The sequence below is a fragment of the Mustela erminea genome, chromosome 8 (genome assembly GCF_009829155.1).
Source record: "Mustela erminea isolate mMusErm1 chromosome 8, mMusErm1.Pri, whole genome shotgun sequence".
Taxonomy (NCBI): Eukaryota; Metazoa; Chordata; class Mammalia; order Carnivora; family Mustelidae; genus Mustela; species Mustela erminea.
Window position 1 is genome coordinate 89,313,525 of NC_045621.1, and position 13,402 is coordinate 89,326,926.

Here is a 13,402-nt window from a genome sequence, read left to right on the forward strand (position 1 = left end):
GAAGAAGATATCTTGAATTGTATTTTGAATTTTGTTCCAGAGGATTATTTTATTTTCCAAGGTAATCTACCACATTCATATACTTAAGGATCATTCAAAATACAGAAGAATGAAAAATAGCAAAATGATACATAATTTTAGTGAAAAACAAAGGTACTTTTACCAGTAACTTTACCATTTCTCATCAAAATGTTGTCAGAGCTGATAATGGGAAAATTTACTGGACTGTCACTATCTCTCCAATCCTGTGAGTTCTCCCTTCCCAAATCACCATGCTACTCATTGGGTTCTCCTATGAAAATAGAAAAGGCAACTACAATTTATTGATTAGCAAACATGGCCTTATCATCTGCCAGATGTTTTCCCTTTCCTATTTTATTTAGTGACATGACATTAAAGAATTTGATGTTAAAAATATCAGAGCAGAAGTTAGGCTGCCCAGTTTTCCATCTCCCTCTGCCAATTGCTACCTGTGTAGCCCAAGTAATTTAACTTCTCTAAGTTTGTTCTCCCATCTCTAAAACATAGATAACTTTAGGCATAGCCTCATGATTGATTAAATGAGATAATCTATAAAGCTGAAAATAGTATTTTGGCTAACAATAGTATTTAACATATAGTAAGCACTTAAAAATATGAAGAGTAATTATGATTGTGGAGTTATTATGTAACTGTATTAAATATACCATAGAAACATGCACCAGCAGTTTAAACCACTGTCAATTGAACATAAAACATCCATTGCCTAATGGGCTTAAAAATCAAATGCAGGACATGAGGCACTTAATGACCATTGTCTCTAACTGTTTGTACACCATGAATTTGTAGAGTCTCAAATAGTATTTGGTTTAAAAAAGACGATCTTAAAAAAAAAAAAGATGATCTTTAACATATGAAAAATGGTGTTTTAACAATCTCATGTTTATAGATATGAAAGTATAATGATTTCCACTGTTTTCCTTCTATATCTTTTGTCATATGATCTATTTCATTGCTATGAAACTAAATATCATCTCTGTACTGATGATTTCCAAATTCATGTGTCCAGCCCTGCCTTATTCTCCGAACTTCACCCTGGCATACCACACAGCTTCCTGAACACCTCCTTTTGGATATCTTGAAATCTTAAGATTTTAAAAAAAAAAAATGAAAGTAAACTTTTGATTGCTCCTCACACCCAACCACAGTTAATTCCCAGGTCTTAGAATCTGTTCCTGTTTCATTTTCTACATTTTACTTATGGATTCTCTGTGAACCCTCTTCCTTGCACTTACTCTGACTTTACTGAAACAAGAAACACAGTCACCTATGATTTATTCTCCACTTCATTTCCCTATATTCAGTCATCAGATAGTCCTGGCAATTCCACCTCCAAATATACCTTGAATCCATTCACCTTTCTTCCCTTCCACTACCATACTCCAAACCACTGTCATCCTTGGCTGTTCCTTTAAAATGACCACCTGGTATACTCTTGCCTCACTATCATCTACTTATGTATGATACCATGTTTCACCCCTCCTAATCCCTTGGAATAAAATCCCAAATAATTGCCTTAAACTACAAAGCCCATTAAGTAGCACTCTTCAAATCCATCGTCTTCCTTTTACCTCCTTACTCACTACATTGGTCTTATTTCTATTCCTCAAATCACCCACTTTTTTCCCCCCATTAAGGCTTTCATATATGCTGTTTATTTTGCTTGTCATGCTCTTCATACTGTTCTATATATACTTTAGATTCAATATAAATACATCCTCCTCAAAGTCCTTTTTTCCCCTGATCACCTTCTCTAAGTGGATCACTTACCTACTATTCTCTCCCATAATGAAAATTTCCTTCAGCATATTTTAGAAGCTGGAATCATATATTCCTGTGTTTATTTAGTCTGTTTTCTCCATTGGACTGTAAGCCCCAAGTGGGTAGATAATACATCTGTTTCTTTTGAGACTGTTTACCTGCCAGTGTCTAGCATCAAGTAGGCATTCAGTAAACCTTTGTGAACTCAATGGCTGAAGCAATAGCATTATTTATTTTTCTTCAGAATTCTTTTCTGGACAGATTGGGATGCCAATTTTCCTCGTATTGAATCTGCCTCCATGAGTGGAGCTGGAAGAAAAACCATCTACAAAGACATGAAAACTGGAGCTTGGCCTAATGGACTAACTGTGGACCACTTTGAAAAAAGGATAGTTTGGACAGATGCCAGGTGATCTTTTTCTTCTGTATTTTCTGTTACCTTTCTCAGATAGTATTTGTAAACTCAAAAGATACTCTAACATGCAAGTATCGTGAAATTGGTGGTGATATTTTGTTTGTTTTCATTATGATGGTGGTGATTTTTGTTTGTTTTTGTTATGATAGGCTTTTTTCTTCTTTCTACAAATCAGATACAGACCCATGAAGTATTTTTAATAAAATATTCTCTCTAGCATTTATCTAGGTAGTATGATAACACCACTGGACTATTTGAATAAGTTCCGATAAAATTAATGTATTTACATTTCTGTAGGTCAGATGCTATTTATTCAGCCCTCTATGATGGGACAGCCATGATAGAAATCATTCGAGGTCATGAATATCTTTCCCATCCCTTTGCTGTGTCTTTATATGGGAGTGAGGTCTACTGGACGGACTGGAGGACCAACACACTGTCAAAAGCCAATAAGTGGACAGGGCAGAATGTCAGCGTGATTCAGAAGACAAGTGCACAGCCATTTGACCTTCAGATATACCACCCCAGCCGTCAACCCCAGGGTAAGTGCTGGTAGTGAATTAACCACCCAGATAGTATTTTCACTTTAATCATATAATATTTGAACTGTAACATATCTTTTATGCATTGTTATTAATATTTCATGTATATTGTGTTGTAGAAGTGGTTCCAGCCTTTATTTTAATTAATACAATTTTTTTCTTTCCTTTTTATTTCTTTCTCATAGCAATAAGAAAATCTTAGAAATTAAGGGGTTTATACAAACTCCCACATTTTAAGTCACTGCTTGTATCAATAAAGGATACTGTGGGAAGTTGTAGAAGGTCTTCAGATTTGGAATCTCTCATCTGATTATGATCAGAAGATTAGATGAAAGCACCAAGAACACATTGATATTTCCCCTAAATGATCCCTGTGAGCTACATTGGGAGGAGAAAGAATGGTGTATTAAAAAAAAAAAAAAAAAGGAGCATCTCCTTGAGCTTTTCTATTTTAAGAGAATTGAGATCACATGAGCCTGTGTGCCACCTCTCCCCATGTAGTCAACATTTTGGTCAATAGTAATCTCCATCCTGGCTTTGTGATTTCATTTCTTCTATCAATCCTTGCCTGCTTGACATTCTTAAACTTCTTTCTCTTTTCTATTCTTACATTTCTTTTTCCTTTTGGTTTTTATTTTTTCCTGGATAGTGTGGCTATTTGGTGTAGCATCAGCTCATCATTTTATACCTCTTGGTGGAGACTTCCCCTTTACAATGTGTACCATAACCTATGAGAATCTCATTCCAATGTAAATAATGCTTCCTTATTATTAGCATATTTTTACTTGAGACATATGATGCTCAGATGACAACTATTCCCTAGAGGTTATATTTTCTCCTTTTCTCTCTCTTTCAGTGTAGAGTACACAGATCTTCCACTCCCAGAAATGCACTGGTCTTATGGACCTCACTTCAAGGCTTATTTTAAATTTGTGTTATATTCTTTACACCTAGATGTGACTAAAAATGCTCACCTCTGTGGTCTATAAATTCCACTTTTATCCTTTTTCTTTCTTCAATATTTGATCTTCATTCTCTATTGGTACTATTACTTCTACCAAAATTTCCTCATCTGTAAAATTTTCTGTGCCTTCTCTTTGACAGAGTCTGATTGAATCTAGTTTCCTTCCTAGATACTTTCAATTTCTGTTTCAATTTTCTTACATAAGAGATCCTTCTTTGTCATGTGGGAGTTTCTATGCACCATGTACTATGTGAGCAATCATGTTAATCCATTTCTGTCACCTATAATTTGTATGCTCTTTTCATTTTACAAATTTGTCCAACATGAAGACATTTAGGGGAGAAAATATAGCTTAGTCACTTTCGTGCTTAATAGGCATTCAGTAAATATATTGGATTTAACTAAATTGAAATAAATCAGGAAATCATGATTCTGACCATCAATAGGCCACGAGTACAATAAGGAAAAGATGCTCTTTTCTAAAACTTTTCTTCAGCATGAGAGAGTATTTAGTAATAAACACTATTTTGATGACAAACATAGGATTGGTTTTAATTTTTATAAATGCAAAAATATATACTTATATATTTTTGTGCCAACGCTGGTACTTTTTATGTAATTTTTATATTTAGAGTAATTTAAATTAATTGGGCCATGAAATATGGCCTGAGTTTATGTATTACAACATTCGCCTCCTCAAAATAAGATCAATATATTTTCATTTTCTAACTGTCTGATTTGTCCACATGGACATGAACCATAGCAAAGTGACAGAATAGAAATGAAAATGATACTTTCAAGTTCTTCTCACATTTTCACATATATAGAAAGGAAGTAAAACAGTCAATATACAGTAGACCCCTTCTCCATGCTTTCACTCTCCATGGTCAACCATGGTCCAGAAGCAGAAGATCCTTCTTCTGAACTATCATTAGAAGGTCAATAGAAGCCTAACACTACGTTACAATGCCTATGTCATTCACCTCACTTGATCTCATCACATAGACATTTTAATCATCTCACATCATCACAAGTGCCAGGGTGAGAATAATACGATAAGATATTTTGAGACAGAGATACCACATTTACATAAATGTTACAAATAGTATAGTATCGCAGTTGCTCTTTTTTGATATTAATTATTGTTGTTAATCTATTACTGTGTCTAACTGATAAATTTGACTTTATCATAGATATGTATCATAGATATGTGTGCATAGGAAAACATGATATATATAGAGTTTGGTAATATCCCTGGTTCTAGACATCTACTTCAGATATCTCCTCCCCAGATCATGGGAGATTCTTATAATTCATTTTTTAGTGGGGAGATTTTCTGAACATCTTTACTTAACTTGAAAGATGATTTATATGAGACTCCTACCATCTGCATAAAATAGGGAAGTTTTTACTATATGGATCTGATTTAACATAGAGGATTCAGGGCAGATATTCTAGTCTTTATCTACTTTTAGAGAATGTTACCTGTGGTGAGACCTTGCTATTTCCTACATGAAATTCAGTCAGTTTCCAATTTTGAGAATGATCAGAGAACATTCTACTTTTCCCCCATTATAAGGATCACTGAGCATATAACGATCATTATCCATCCTGTTTATCTGCTTCAGTGAAGTAACACTTCCACTGCCAGGGGAAAAAATGTCTAAAAAGATGCAGGAATATATTGACTGTTTTATTACCAAGGTAGAATTGTACTAAAAATGTTGACAAAGGTTCAGCGTTAACACAAGTAAAATAATCATAGCCCCCTGTGTTCTGGTGAATAATAATGCAAAGTTCACAAAGAAATAATTTTTAAAAATACCTATCATTCAGTGCTGTAAAATTAAAATATGTGTTTAAAATAAATAAATAAAGGTTAGAAATAATTCCTTGAAATTATCTAATCCTCCAAGTAGGGAATTAATGAATGCTTTAACACCAGTTATCTTACATTCACCTTATGCATATATTTCCAGGTTGATTTTTGAACAGTTATGCAAAACTTTAAAAAAAAAGAAAATGTATTTTAGATCTTTTGGTTCCTCATGTTATTGTTACATGGAATTAACAAGAAACAAATCAAAGCTTAGACATGTGCAATATAAAGGAGCAGTTGTGGATATTTTAAATCTATTATTTTTTCAGGGTATGAGGGAGCTAAGCTTAGAGTTAATGGCATGGCCTTGGGAGCTCAACTGCTTGGGTTCAAACCCCAAGCCTATGATTTACTAGTTGTATAATTTGGGGCAAGTTACTTAACTTCCTTAGGGCTTGGTTTGTCCATCTGAAAACTGGAGAAAATTATAAGGTCTATATCAAAGGATCTAGTAAAAGAGTTTAACAGTCATTTAATACAAATATTTTAAACACATGTAAATGCACGAAAAGTTCTTGGAAGTGTCTCACATATAATCAGTGCTATGTAGTTACATGCTCAAGTAAATAAAATTTTAAAGAGTTATACTTTTGGGGGTTCCTGGTGGTTCAGTCAGTTAAGTGTCTGACTCTTGATTTCAGCTCAGGTCATGATATAGGAGTCGTGAGATAAAGCCCAGGCTGGGCTCTGTGCTAGCGAGGAAACTGAAGCTCTGGGAAGTGAATGAAGTAAGCTGGCTCAGAAAAATATACTTCATCAAAGGCAAACCCAGGTTCCCAATGATCATGACCAACCTCCCAGTCCATGTTTCATTGTTTTCTAAATTAAGAAAACTTTGTTTTTTTAAGTATGCTTCACACCCAGCATGGAACCAATGTGGGACTTGAACTCATAACCCCGACACCAAGAGCCAGGCTGAGACCAAGAGTCTGACACTTAACTGAGTAAGCCAGCCAGGTGCCCCAAGAAAGCTTTGCATCTCTTTAAATTTAATGTCACATTTCATTTTTTAAAATTTTGTGTCTTTTAAATTTTATATATTTTTTGTATCTAAATTTTGTATCTAAATATTTGTAAATAATTTGTAAATAATATTTTTGTAAATAAATTTTTATAACTAAATTTTGTATCTTTTAAATTTTGTATCTAAATATAAAACACTTAGCATTCTCCCCTGCTATCATTGATGTCTTATAAATCTCTTCTTAGTAACTACGTATTTTCACAGCACATGTGACTATCAATATATCCTCAACTATTCATCTATTATTGGGCAATTTGATTTTAGTTCATTTCAATCCTATCATCTATAATTTTAATGCATGTTTCTATGCACAAATATTTATCTGTATTTAATAACCTTGGATTTTGTTGTTATTGTTGTTAGAAAGTCATATGATCTTATTTGCCAGAAACACATAGATGAACATAAGCCCTCCTGAGAAGGAAAGTATCACTAAACCCTAGTGAAAATTAAGTTATACTCTTTCTTGTATGGTCTTATTATCTATTTATTTATTTTAAAAAGTCTGCGCTCTTGGCCACTTTCAAATATGCAGTACAGTGTTAAAAACTAAAATCATCCCATACTGTACATACATTCTCATAGTTTATTTATTTTATAGCTAGAAGTTTGTGCCTTTTAACCCCTTCATCCATTTCAACCAAACCCCACCTCTTTCCTCTAGCAACCAGAAATTTGTTCTCTGTATCTGTAACTTCAGTGTTTTGTTGTTGTTGTTTGTTTTGTTTTGAAGATTCCACATATAAGTGAGATCATATGGCATTTGTATTTCTTTGTTTGACTTATTTCTCTTAGTGTAATGCCCTCAATACCCATACATGTTGTTGCAAATGACAAGATTTCCTTCCTTTATATGATTAAATATTATACATATATATATATACACAGATACATACACCAAATTTTATATGTGTGTGTGTGTGTGTGTGTGTATAAATATATATATATATATATACCAAATTTTCTTTATTCATTCATCTATTGATAGATTCTTAGATTGCTTCCATGTCTTTGCTATTATAAACAGTGCTGCAATGAACATGGGGGTGCATATGACCTCTCCTTGCCAAAAAAGCAAAACAAGAAAGTTTAGCATAAAGTAGGGATACAAAGTAGTGGTTTTATGTTGACAGTTACAGTCGGGATTGAGGGCAAAAATTTGAATGTAATGTATGGGAAATTGGAATAAGATAATCACATTTTATCCCTTTATGCTTTTGGAAGATTTATATATATTCATCCTATTCCACTGACTGGATTGATAACTGGACTCATTAACCTAAATTCTCTATTATATAATCTGGCATGCACTGGCAATTTATAGCATGTAGTTGATACTTACATCCACCTACTGAATGAACACATGAGAGGATAGAATGTTGTTTCCTTAGCATAGAGAGAAGATGTATAAATAAGTGTATTTGTTACATTCATAATAAACAAGAACACCAAAATTATAGATTTCTCTTTAAGGTGAAAATGAATAATTAACATTTATGAAGCCATCTAATTTAAATATATCTTTATCAGTAAAACACAGTTATTAATTGAATAAATTCTGAGTGCATTACAAAAACAGCAACAACAACAAAATTTATAATAAACCATTTTTGAGAAATGTGTTAGTTTTGCTCAGATAATGAGATCTGGGCTTGTATGATTAAGCATTAAATTAAAATTATATCATCATCCTGACTTCATGATAATAAGGAAAGTATGCACTTATATTGTGTTTTTATTAGTGTTTTACAGGTATTATTTTCATATTGCGCAAAAATTTGCAGGAAAAAAAATTCTCCCTCTGAGGCTTTCTCTCTTCAAAGTCACATACCAGTTATAAACCTGTACCCAATTCAGATTTCACTTCCTTCATGTTCATGCTTAACACCATAGGAAGTCCCTTAGCACTTAGAGCTTGTATGATTATTTAATATTTTCCTAACACTGTTTTATTTACCCAACTACATTATAAAATAGTTGAGTAAGGGAATGTCACTTATTTATTTATGTCAACTACATAGTTAAGTCCTTATAATAATATTAATAATTATAATAGCATCTGGCGCTTGCTAATTTTCATTGCAATTCTATGAGGAAGGTTTTAGCAACATAGTTTATAGATAAGGAATCTAAGGAAGTCAAACACTAAGTAATTTCCTCAAGGTCTAATAGCCAGAGGATGTTTGTTTAGTTATCTGACTTTGAGGAAACTGACCTCAGAACTCTCCTTAACCTTTAAGCTCTATAGGAAGAAGTCATGGAGTTCATGTTTGAGATTCTCCTTGGAATTATTATTTCATGTCACCAGATGGCAGTATAGAGTCAAGTTTTGTTGATTATTTACAAGGGATAGACTAATTCTTACCTTCTTGGAGTTTATAGTCGAGAAGGGGAACAACTTAACAATGAAGGTCAGTAAAATAACTGTTATTATGGATGGATTTTGAATGTAAAAGGTAGTAAATACATTTTAAAAGGTGTAGAATGGGTCCTGAAAAGACCCTTGGTTAGTCTAGTTCAATCCATCCTCTGTCACTCACTAGGCTTGTCAACTGAGGCAAAATAATTAACTTTGGGGCCTCGATTACTCATCTGATGGTTGAAGCAGCTAGAGGTAAGGAGGGAATAAATGGGAAACAGATTGGGCAGGACTCAGACCATGGTGGAATTTAAATGGTTCTTTCAAGGAATTTTAATTTTTGTCCCCTAGGGTGGGTGGGTCTAGTGATTTCACACTTGAATGTGCATCTGAATTATCTGCAGGGATCACTAAAATACAGATTTCTGGGCTGCACCCAAGAGCTTTTAATTCAATAGGTCTGGGGTGTAGCTTGGGATTTTGCATTCTTAGTAAGTTCCCAGGGGATGCTGATGTTGTCTAAAGAACTATAGTCCTAAGTAAAGGAGTAAATAAGTTTTAAATAAATAAGTTTTTAATATTTGGTCAAAGGAGTGAAAATAGCAGGTTTGGGTGCTAGAAACTTGTCTCCATTTGTGCAAGGGATGGAGTGCGGAAGGACAGCACTGTAGGTAGGAGAATGGTAAGGAGACTAGCTGTAGATCAGGAGGTAGCTAATGCCAAAATCTGGGAGCCTGTCATAAAAGCAGAGAGAATGGTATGAATGAGATACACTTAGAAACAAAATTAATTAAAAAAAAGAAAAACAGTGATAGCAGTTGTAGAGTAGGGGAGATTGGGAAGAAAAGGAAGAATTTGAGATGGTTTTGTGTTTCTAGTTTCTGTAATTGGCTTCATGATCAAAATATGACATAGAGTCCACAGGATTGGTTTAAGGCAGGGATCAACAAACTTTGTCTGTGAAAGGCTTGACAGTAAGTGTTTTAGGCTTTATAGGCCGTATGGTCTCTGTTGCAACTATTCAACTCAGCTGCTGTGTGAAAGTAATCACATAGAAAATGAACTATTGTACTTTTGTTCCAATAAAATTTAACTTATGGACAGAAATTGTGTGTGTCTATTATTTGTTTAACAACATTTTTATAGTGCTCAGTATTTGTTGGGTATATTCTAAGTGCTTTAAAAAGAACTAAAGTGTTTAATCTTTGCAGTGATTTCACTTTACAGGTGAAAACTAGGATAGATAATGGTACGCCATCAGAATAGGACAAAATAGAAATTAGTATTTCATATACTTTTCATGTGTTATGGATATTACTCCTTTTTAAAAAAAATAATTTATTTATTTATTTGAGAGAGATAGCATGCATAAGCAAGGGAAGGATAAAGGGAGAGGTAAGAAAGGATCTTAAGCAGACTCCACACTGAGCACAAGCCTGACATGGGCTCTATCCCAGGACCCCAAGATCATGACCTGAGCTGAAACAAAGATCCAGAGGCTTAACTGACTGCACCACCCAGGCACCCCGGAATATTATTATTTATTTGTTTTCTAAGCTACAGTATTAACCTGTAGGCCAAGGTCTACTGGTACCTGGTTTAAAGGATAAACAAAGACATAAGTATATTCATTGGATTTGGCAACTTGGAGGAGGGTCTGCTATAATTTTATTTAGGACAATTTACATGGAGTTGTTTGTATATGTCCTAGTGATCATAAGTTTGTCTGAGGTTGAGTATTATTATTAATTTTAAAGTCTTTTTACTAAAATAATATAATTTATTAAATAAAGGAACAATGTTGTTAGGTAACACGATACAAATGCAAGAAAGACAACCTTCATGATACTTAGCTTATGCAATGTCATAACCAGAAGGAAGACTCTAGAGCCAGACTGTTCCAGTTCACATTTTAATTTTGTCCTATCCTGTTATTTATCCTGTTTTTTTGGTCTGTAAAATGGAATTGTTGTGAAAGATTAAACAGGTTAGTTTCCTTTTAAAGCACTTAGAAGAGAGCTGACAAATACTAAGCACTATATAAACGTTATTAAGTAAATGATAGAAAGATAGATAGACAGACAGACACAGACAAAATTTCCTTAGTTTCTTTGTTTCACCCATCAGTATTCCTCTCTTCTGTTTATAAGAGGAGTTGTTTGTAAACATGAAGAAAGTACAACTTCCTTCTTTTGTTGCAAACCTTCTCCTGTCCCGCAGGTTGGCATTCCTCTGTGTCCTCCCTCAGTTCAAAGATGTTTGCTTAATCCCAGCTTCAATTGTGACTTAATACCAAGTGGAGTTCAGTTTTTCCATGAATCCAGAAAGATTTCATCACTCTGATGATGTTGTTGTTGTTGTTGTTCTCAGTTTTCTTCTATATTTCTTTAGGTGTTGTGATTGGAATCTGTTCCTGAAATAATTCAAGAATATGATTGTCACTTTAAGATTTTTATTCATTTATTTGACAGAGATCACAAATAGGCAGAGAGGCAGGCAGAGAGAGAGGAGGAAGCGGGCTCCCCGCTGAGCAGAGAGCCTGATGCGGGGCTTGATCCCAGGACCCTGAGATCATGACCTGAGCCAAAGGCAGCGGCTTAACCCACTGAACCACCCAGATGCCCCTGTCACTTTAAATATAGAGTGTTGCAAATACTTTATCTATTAGACTTTCACCAATTACAAGATGTTTTCCCTTTTTGAAGAAATTTCTTTTTCTGAAAATAATTCAGTTCAGTGGGGACCTAATATGTATTTGTTCATATAAATAGTGCTATTTTCCAGGAACCATTTTATTTCACTTTCAAAGACAGGCTACTGACTCAATCTCCCCTTTCAATTTTCTTCTTGAAACCCAGTGACTGGCAAATGTACAAACAATTTTATATAACACATTAATGACAATATCCCTCAGCAAAATCAAAACCCAGAGACAAAATGAATGAGGCATGAGGGTTTTATTCACAGTTACAAAAGGATTAGATTAATTAGATTAAAAAATATGAATACTCCAAGGCAGTATCCATCCCACATCCCTGCTTTGTAAAGCATCCATGAATCATTACAAGAATGAATGAGTCTAAGGAAATTGGTTCATTTTAAAGGTGTAGTATGTATAATGGGTAGAGGCTCATACTCCAGAATCTGAAACCTATTTCCCTCTTAATAGTTCTGTGATTTAAGTCCTCTTGAAATTAAGTTTACTCTTCTATAAAATGGAGGTAATTTATTTTTATAAACAAAACTGGTAAGAAGAATAAAGGATATAATGCTTACAAAGCACTTAGCACATTTTCTAGCATATTGTGATAAAAATAAATTATTCCATTTTAGAACCTTTATTCTTTCCATCAATTTTTATCTCACTTGCCTATTATGTTATGACAGTATAAGGAGAATTAAGGGCTGTTCCACAAAGAGTGGTTTTAACATTGAAATGATATAAGTACCTACTACAATTGTTTCAGGAAAATATTTCTATGGAAAACGAAACTTTCATTGGCAACATTTATAAGAAAATTAGCCAATCTTATTTTGAAAAAAAAAAAAATTCCAGATTCTAAGAATATTAGTAATATCATTGCTCCTTTAGAGGACAAAGTCACTTATAAAACTTGAAGGATTTTATTTAGACTTATAAATATACTTAATCATAGGCAATATTTATCAAATTAATAAGAAGGTTTAAGAAAAAAAAAGAATTACTCTTGATACCATGTTTCAATGTGGTGGAGCTGAATCTCAAATATTTGCAAATTACTTAAATCATCTAATTCCACAGCTTACTTTATCAAGATCTAACTACCTGTCATAAAAACGAAATTTCTCTCTACGTCCATATGTTTACATATTTACATACATGTATATGTAAGTAGAGATATATATAAATATATGTGTATGTATATAGTGTATGTGTGTCCCCATCCTATATCTTATTAACAGTGTTAAAAAAATATTGTTTCCCTGTTTGATTTGATTTGGTTTGGTTTGCTTTGCTTTGCTTTTTGAGAGGTGGGGGGGTGGGCAGAGAGAGAGAATCTTAAGGAGGTTCCATGCCCAGTATGGAGCTCCAGGTGGAGCTTGACCTCATGACCCTGAGATCATGACCTGTGCCAAAATTAAGAGATGCTTAACAACTGAGCCACCCAGGCACCCCATCCCCTGACTATTGAGTAGCTCTTTATTTCAAATATTTATGTACTATCAAAAGGGGATTTATTTTATTTTATATGAATTCTATTTTAAAATGCTAGTATTTCTAAGAATGGCAAGCCGTCGTGAAATAGTTAAATTAAAATGCTTTCACCTTTACTTGTAGTTGATACTAGCAACTTTGAAGAGATGAAGATTCTGACTGAGGTGAAGTGAAAGGCAGTTGATATCAAAGCAAGGAGGAATTTTTATGATTTGAGTAATCCT

The 13,402-nt window shown here is 33.7% G+C and overlaps 1 protein-coding gene across 4 annotated transcripts in view; it reads left to right on the plus strand.

The window, feature by feature from the left end:
• LRP1B (LDL receptor related protein 1B) overlaps nt 1-13,402 on the plus strand; it is a 1,969,831-nt gene that overhangs the window by 1,330,019 nt on the left and 626,410 nt on the right. For all 4 annotated transcript variants that reach the window (XM_032356230.1, XM_032356231.1, XM_032356232.1 and 1 more), the window contains 2 exons: nt 2,045-2,209; nt 2,513-2,757. In XM_032356230.1, coding sequence (XP_032212121.1) covers nt 2,045-2,209; nt 2,513-2,757 — 410 coding nt within the window. The remainder of the gene's footprint in view (nt 1-2,044; nt 2,210-2,512; nt 2,758-13,402) is intronic.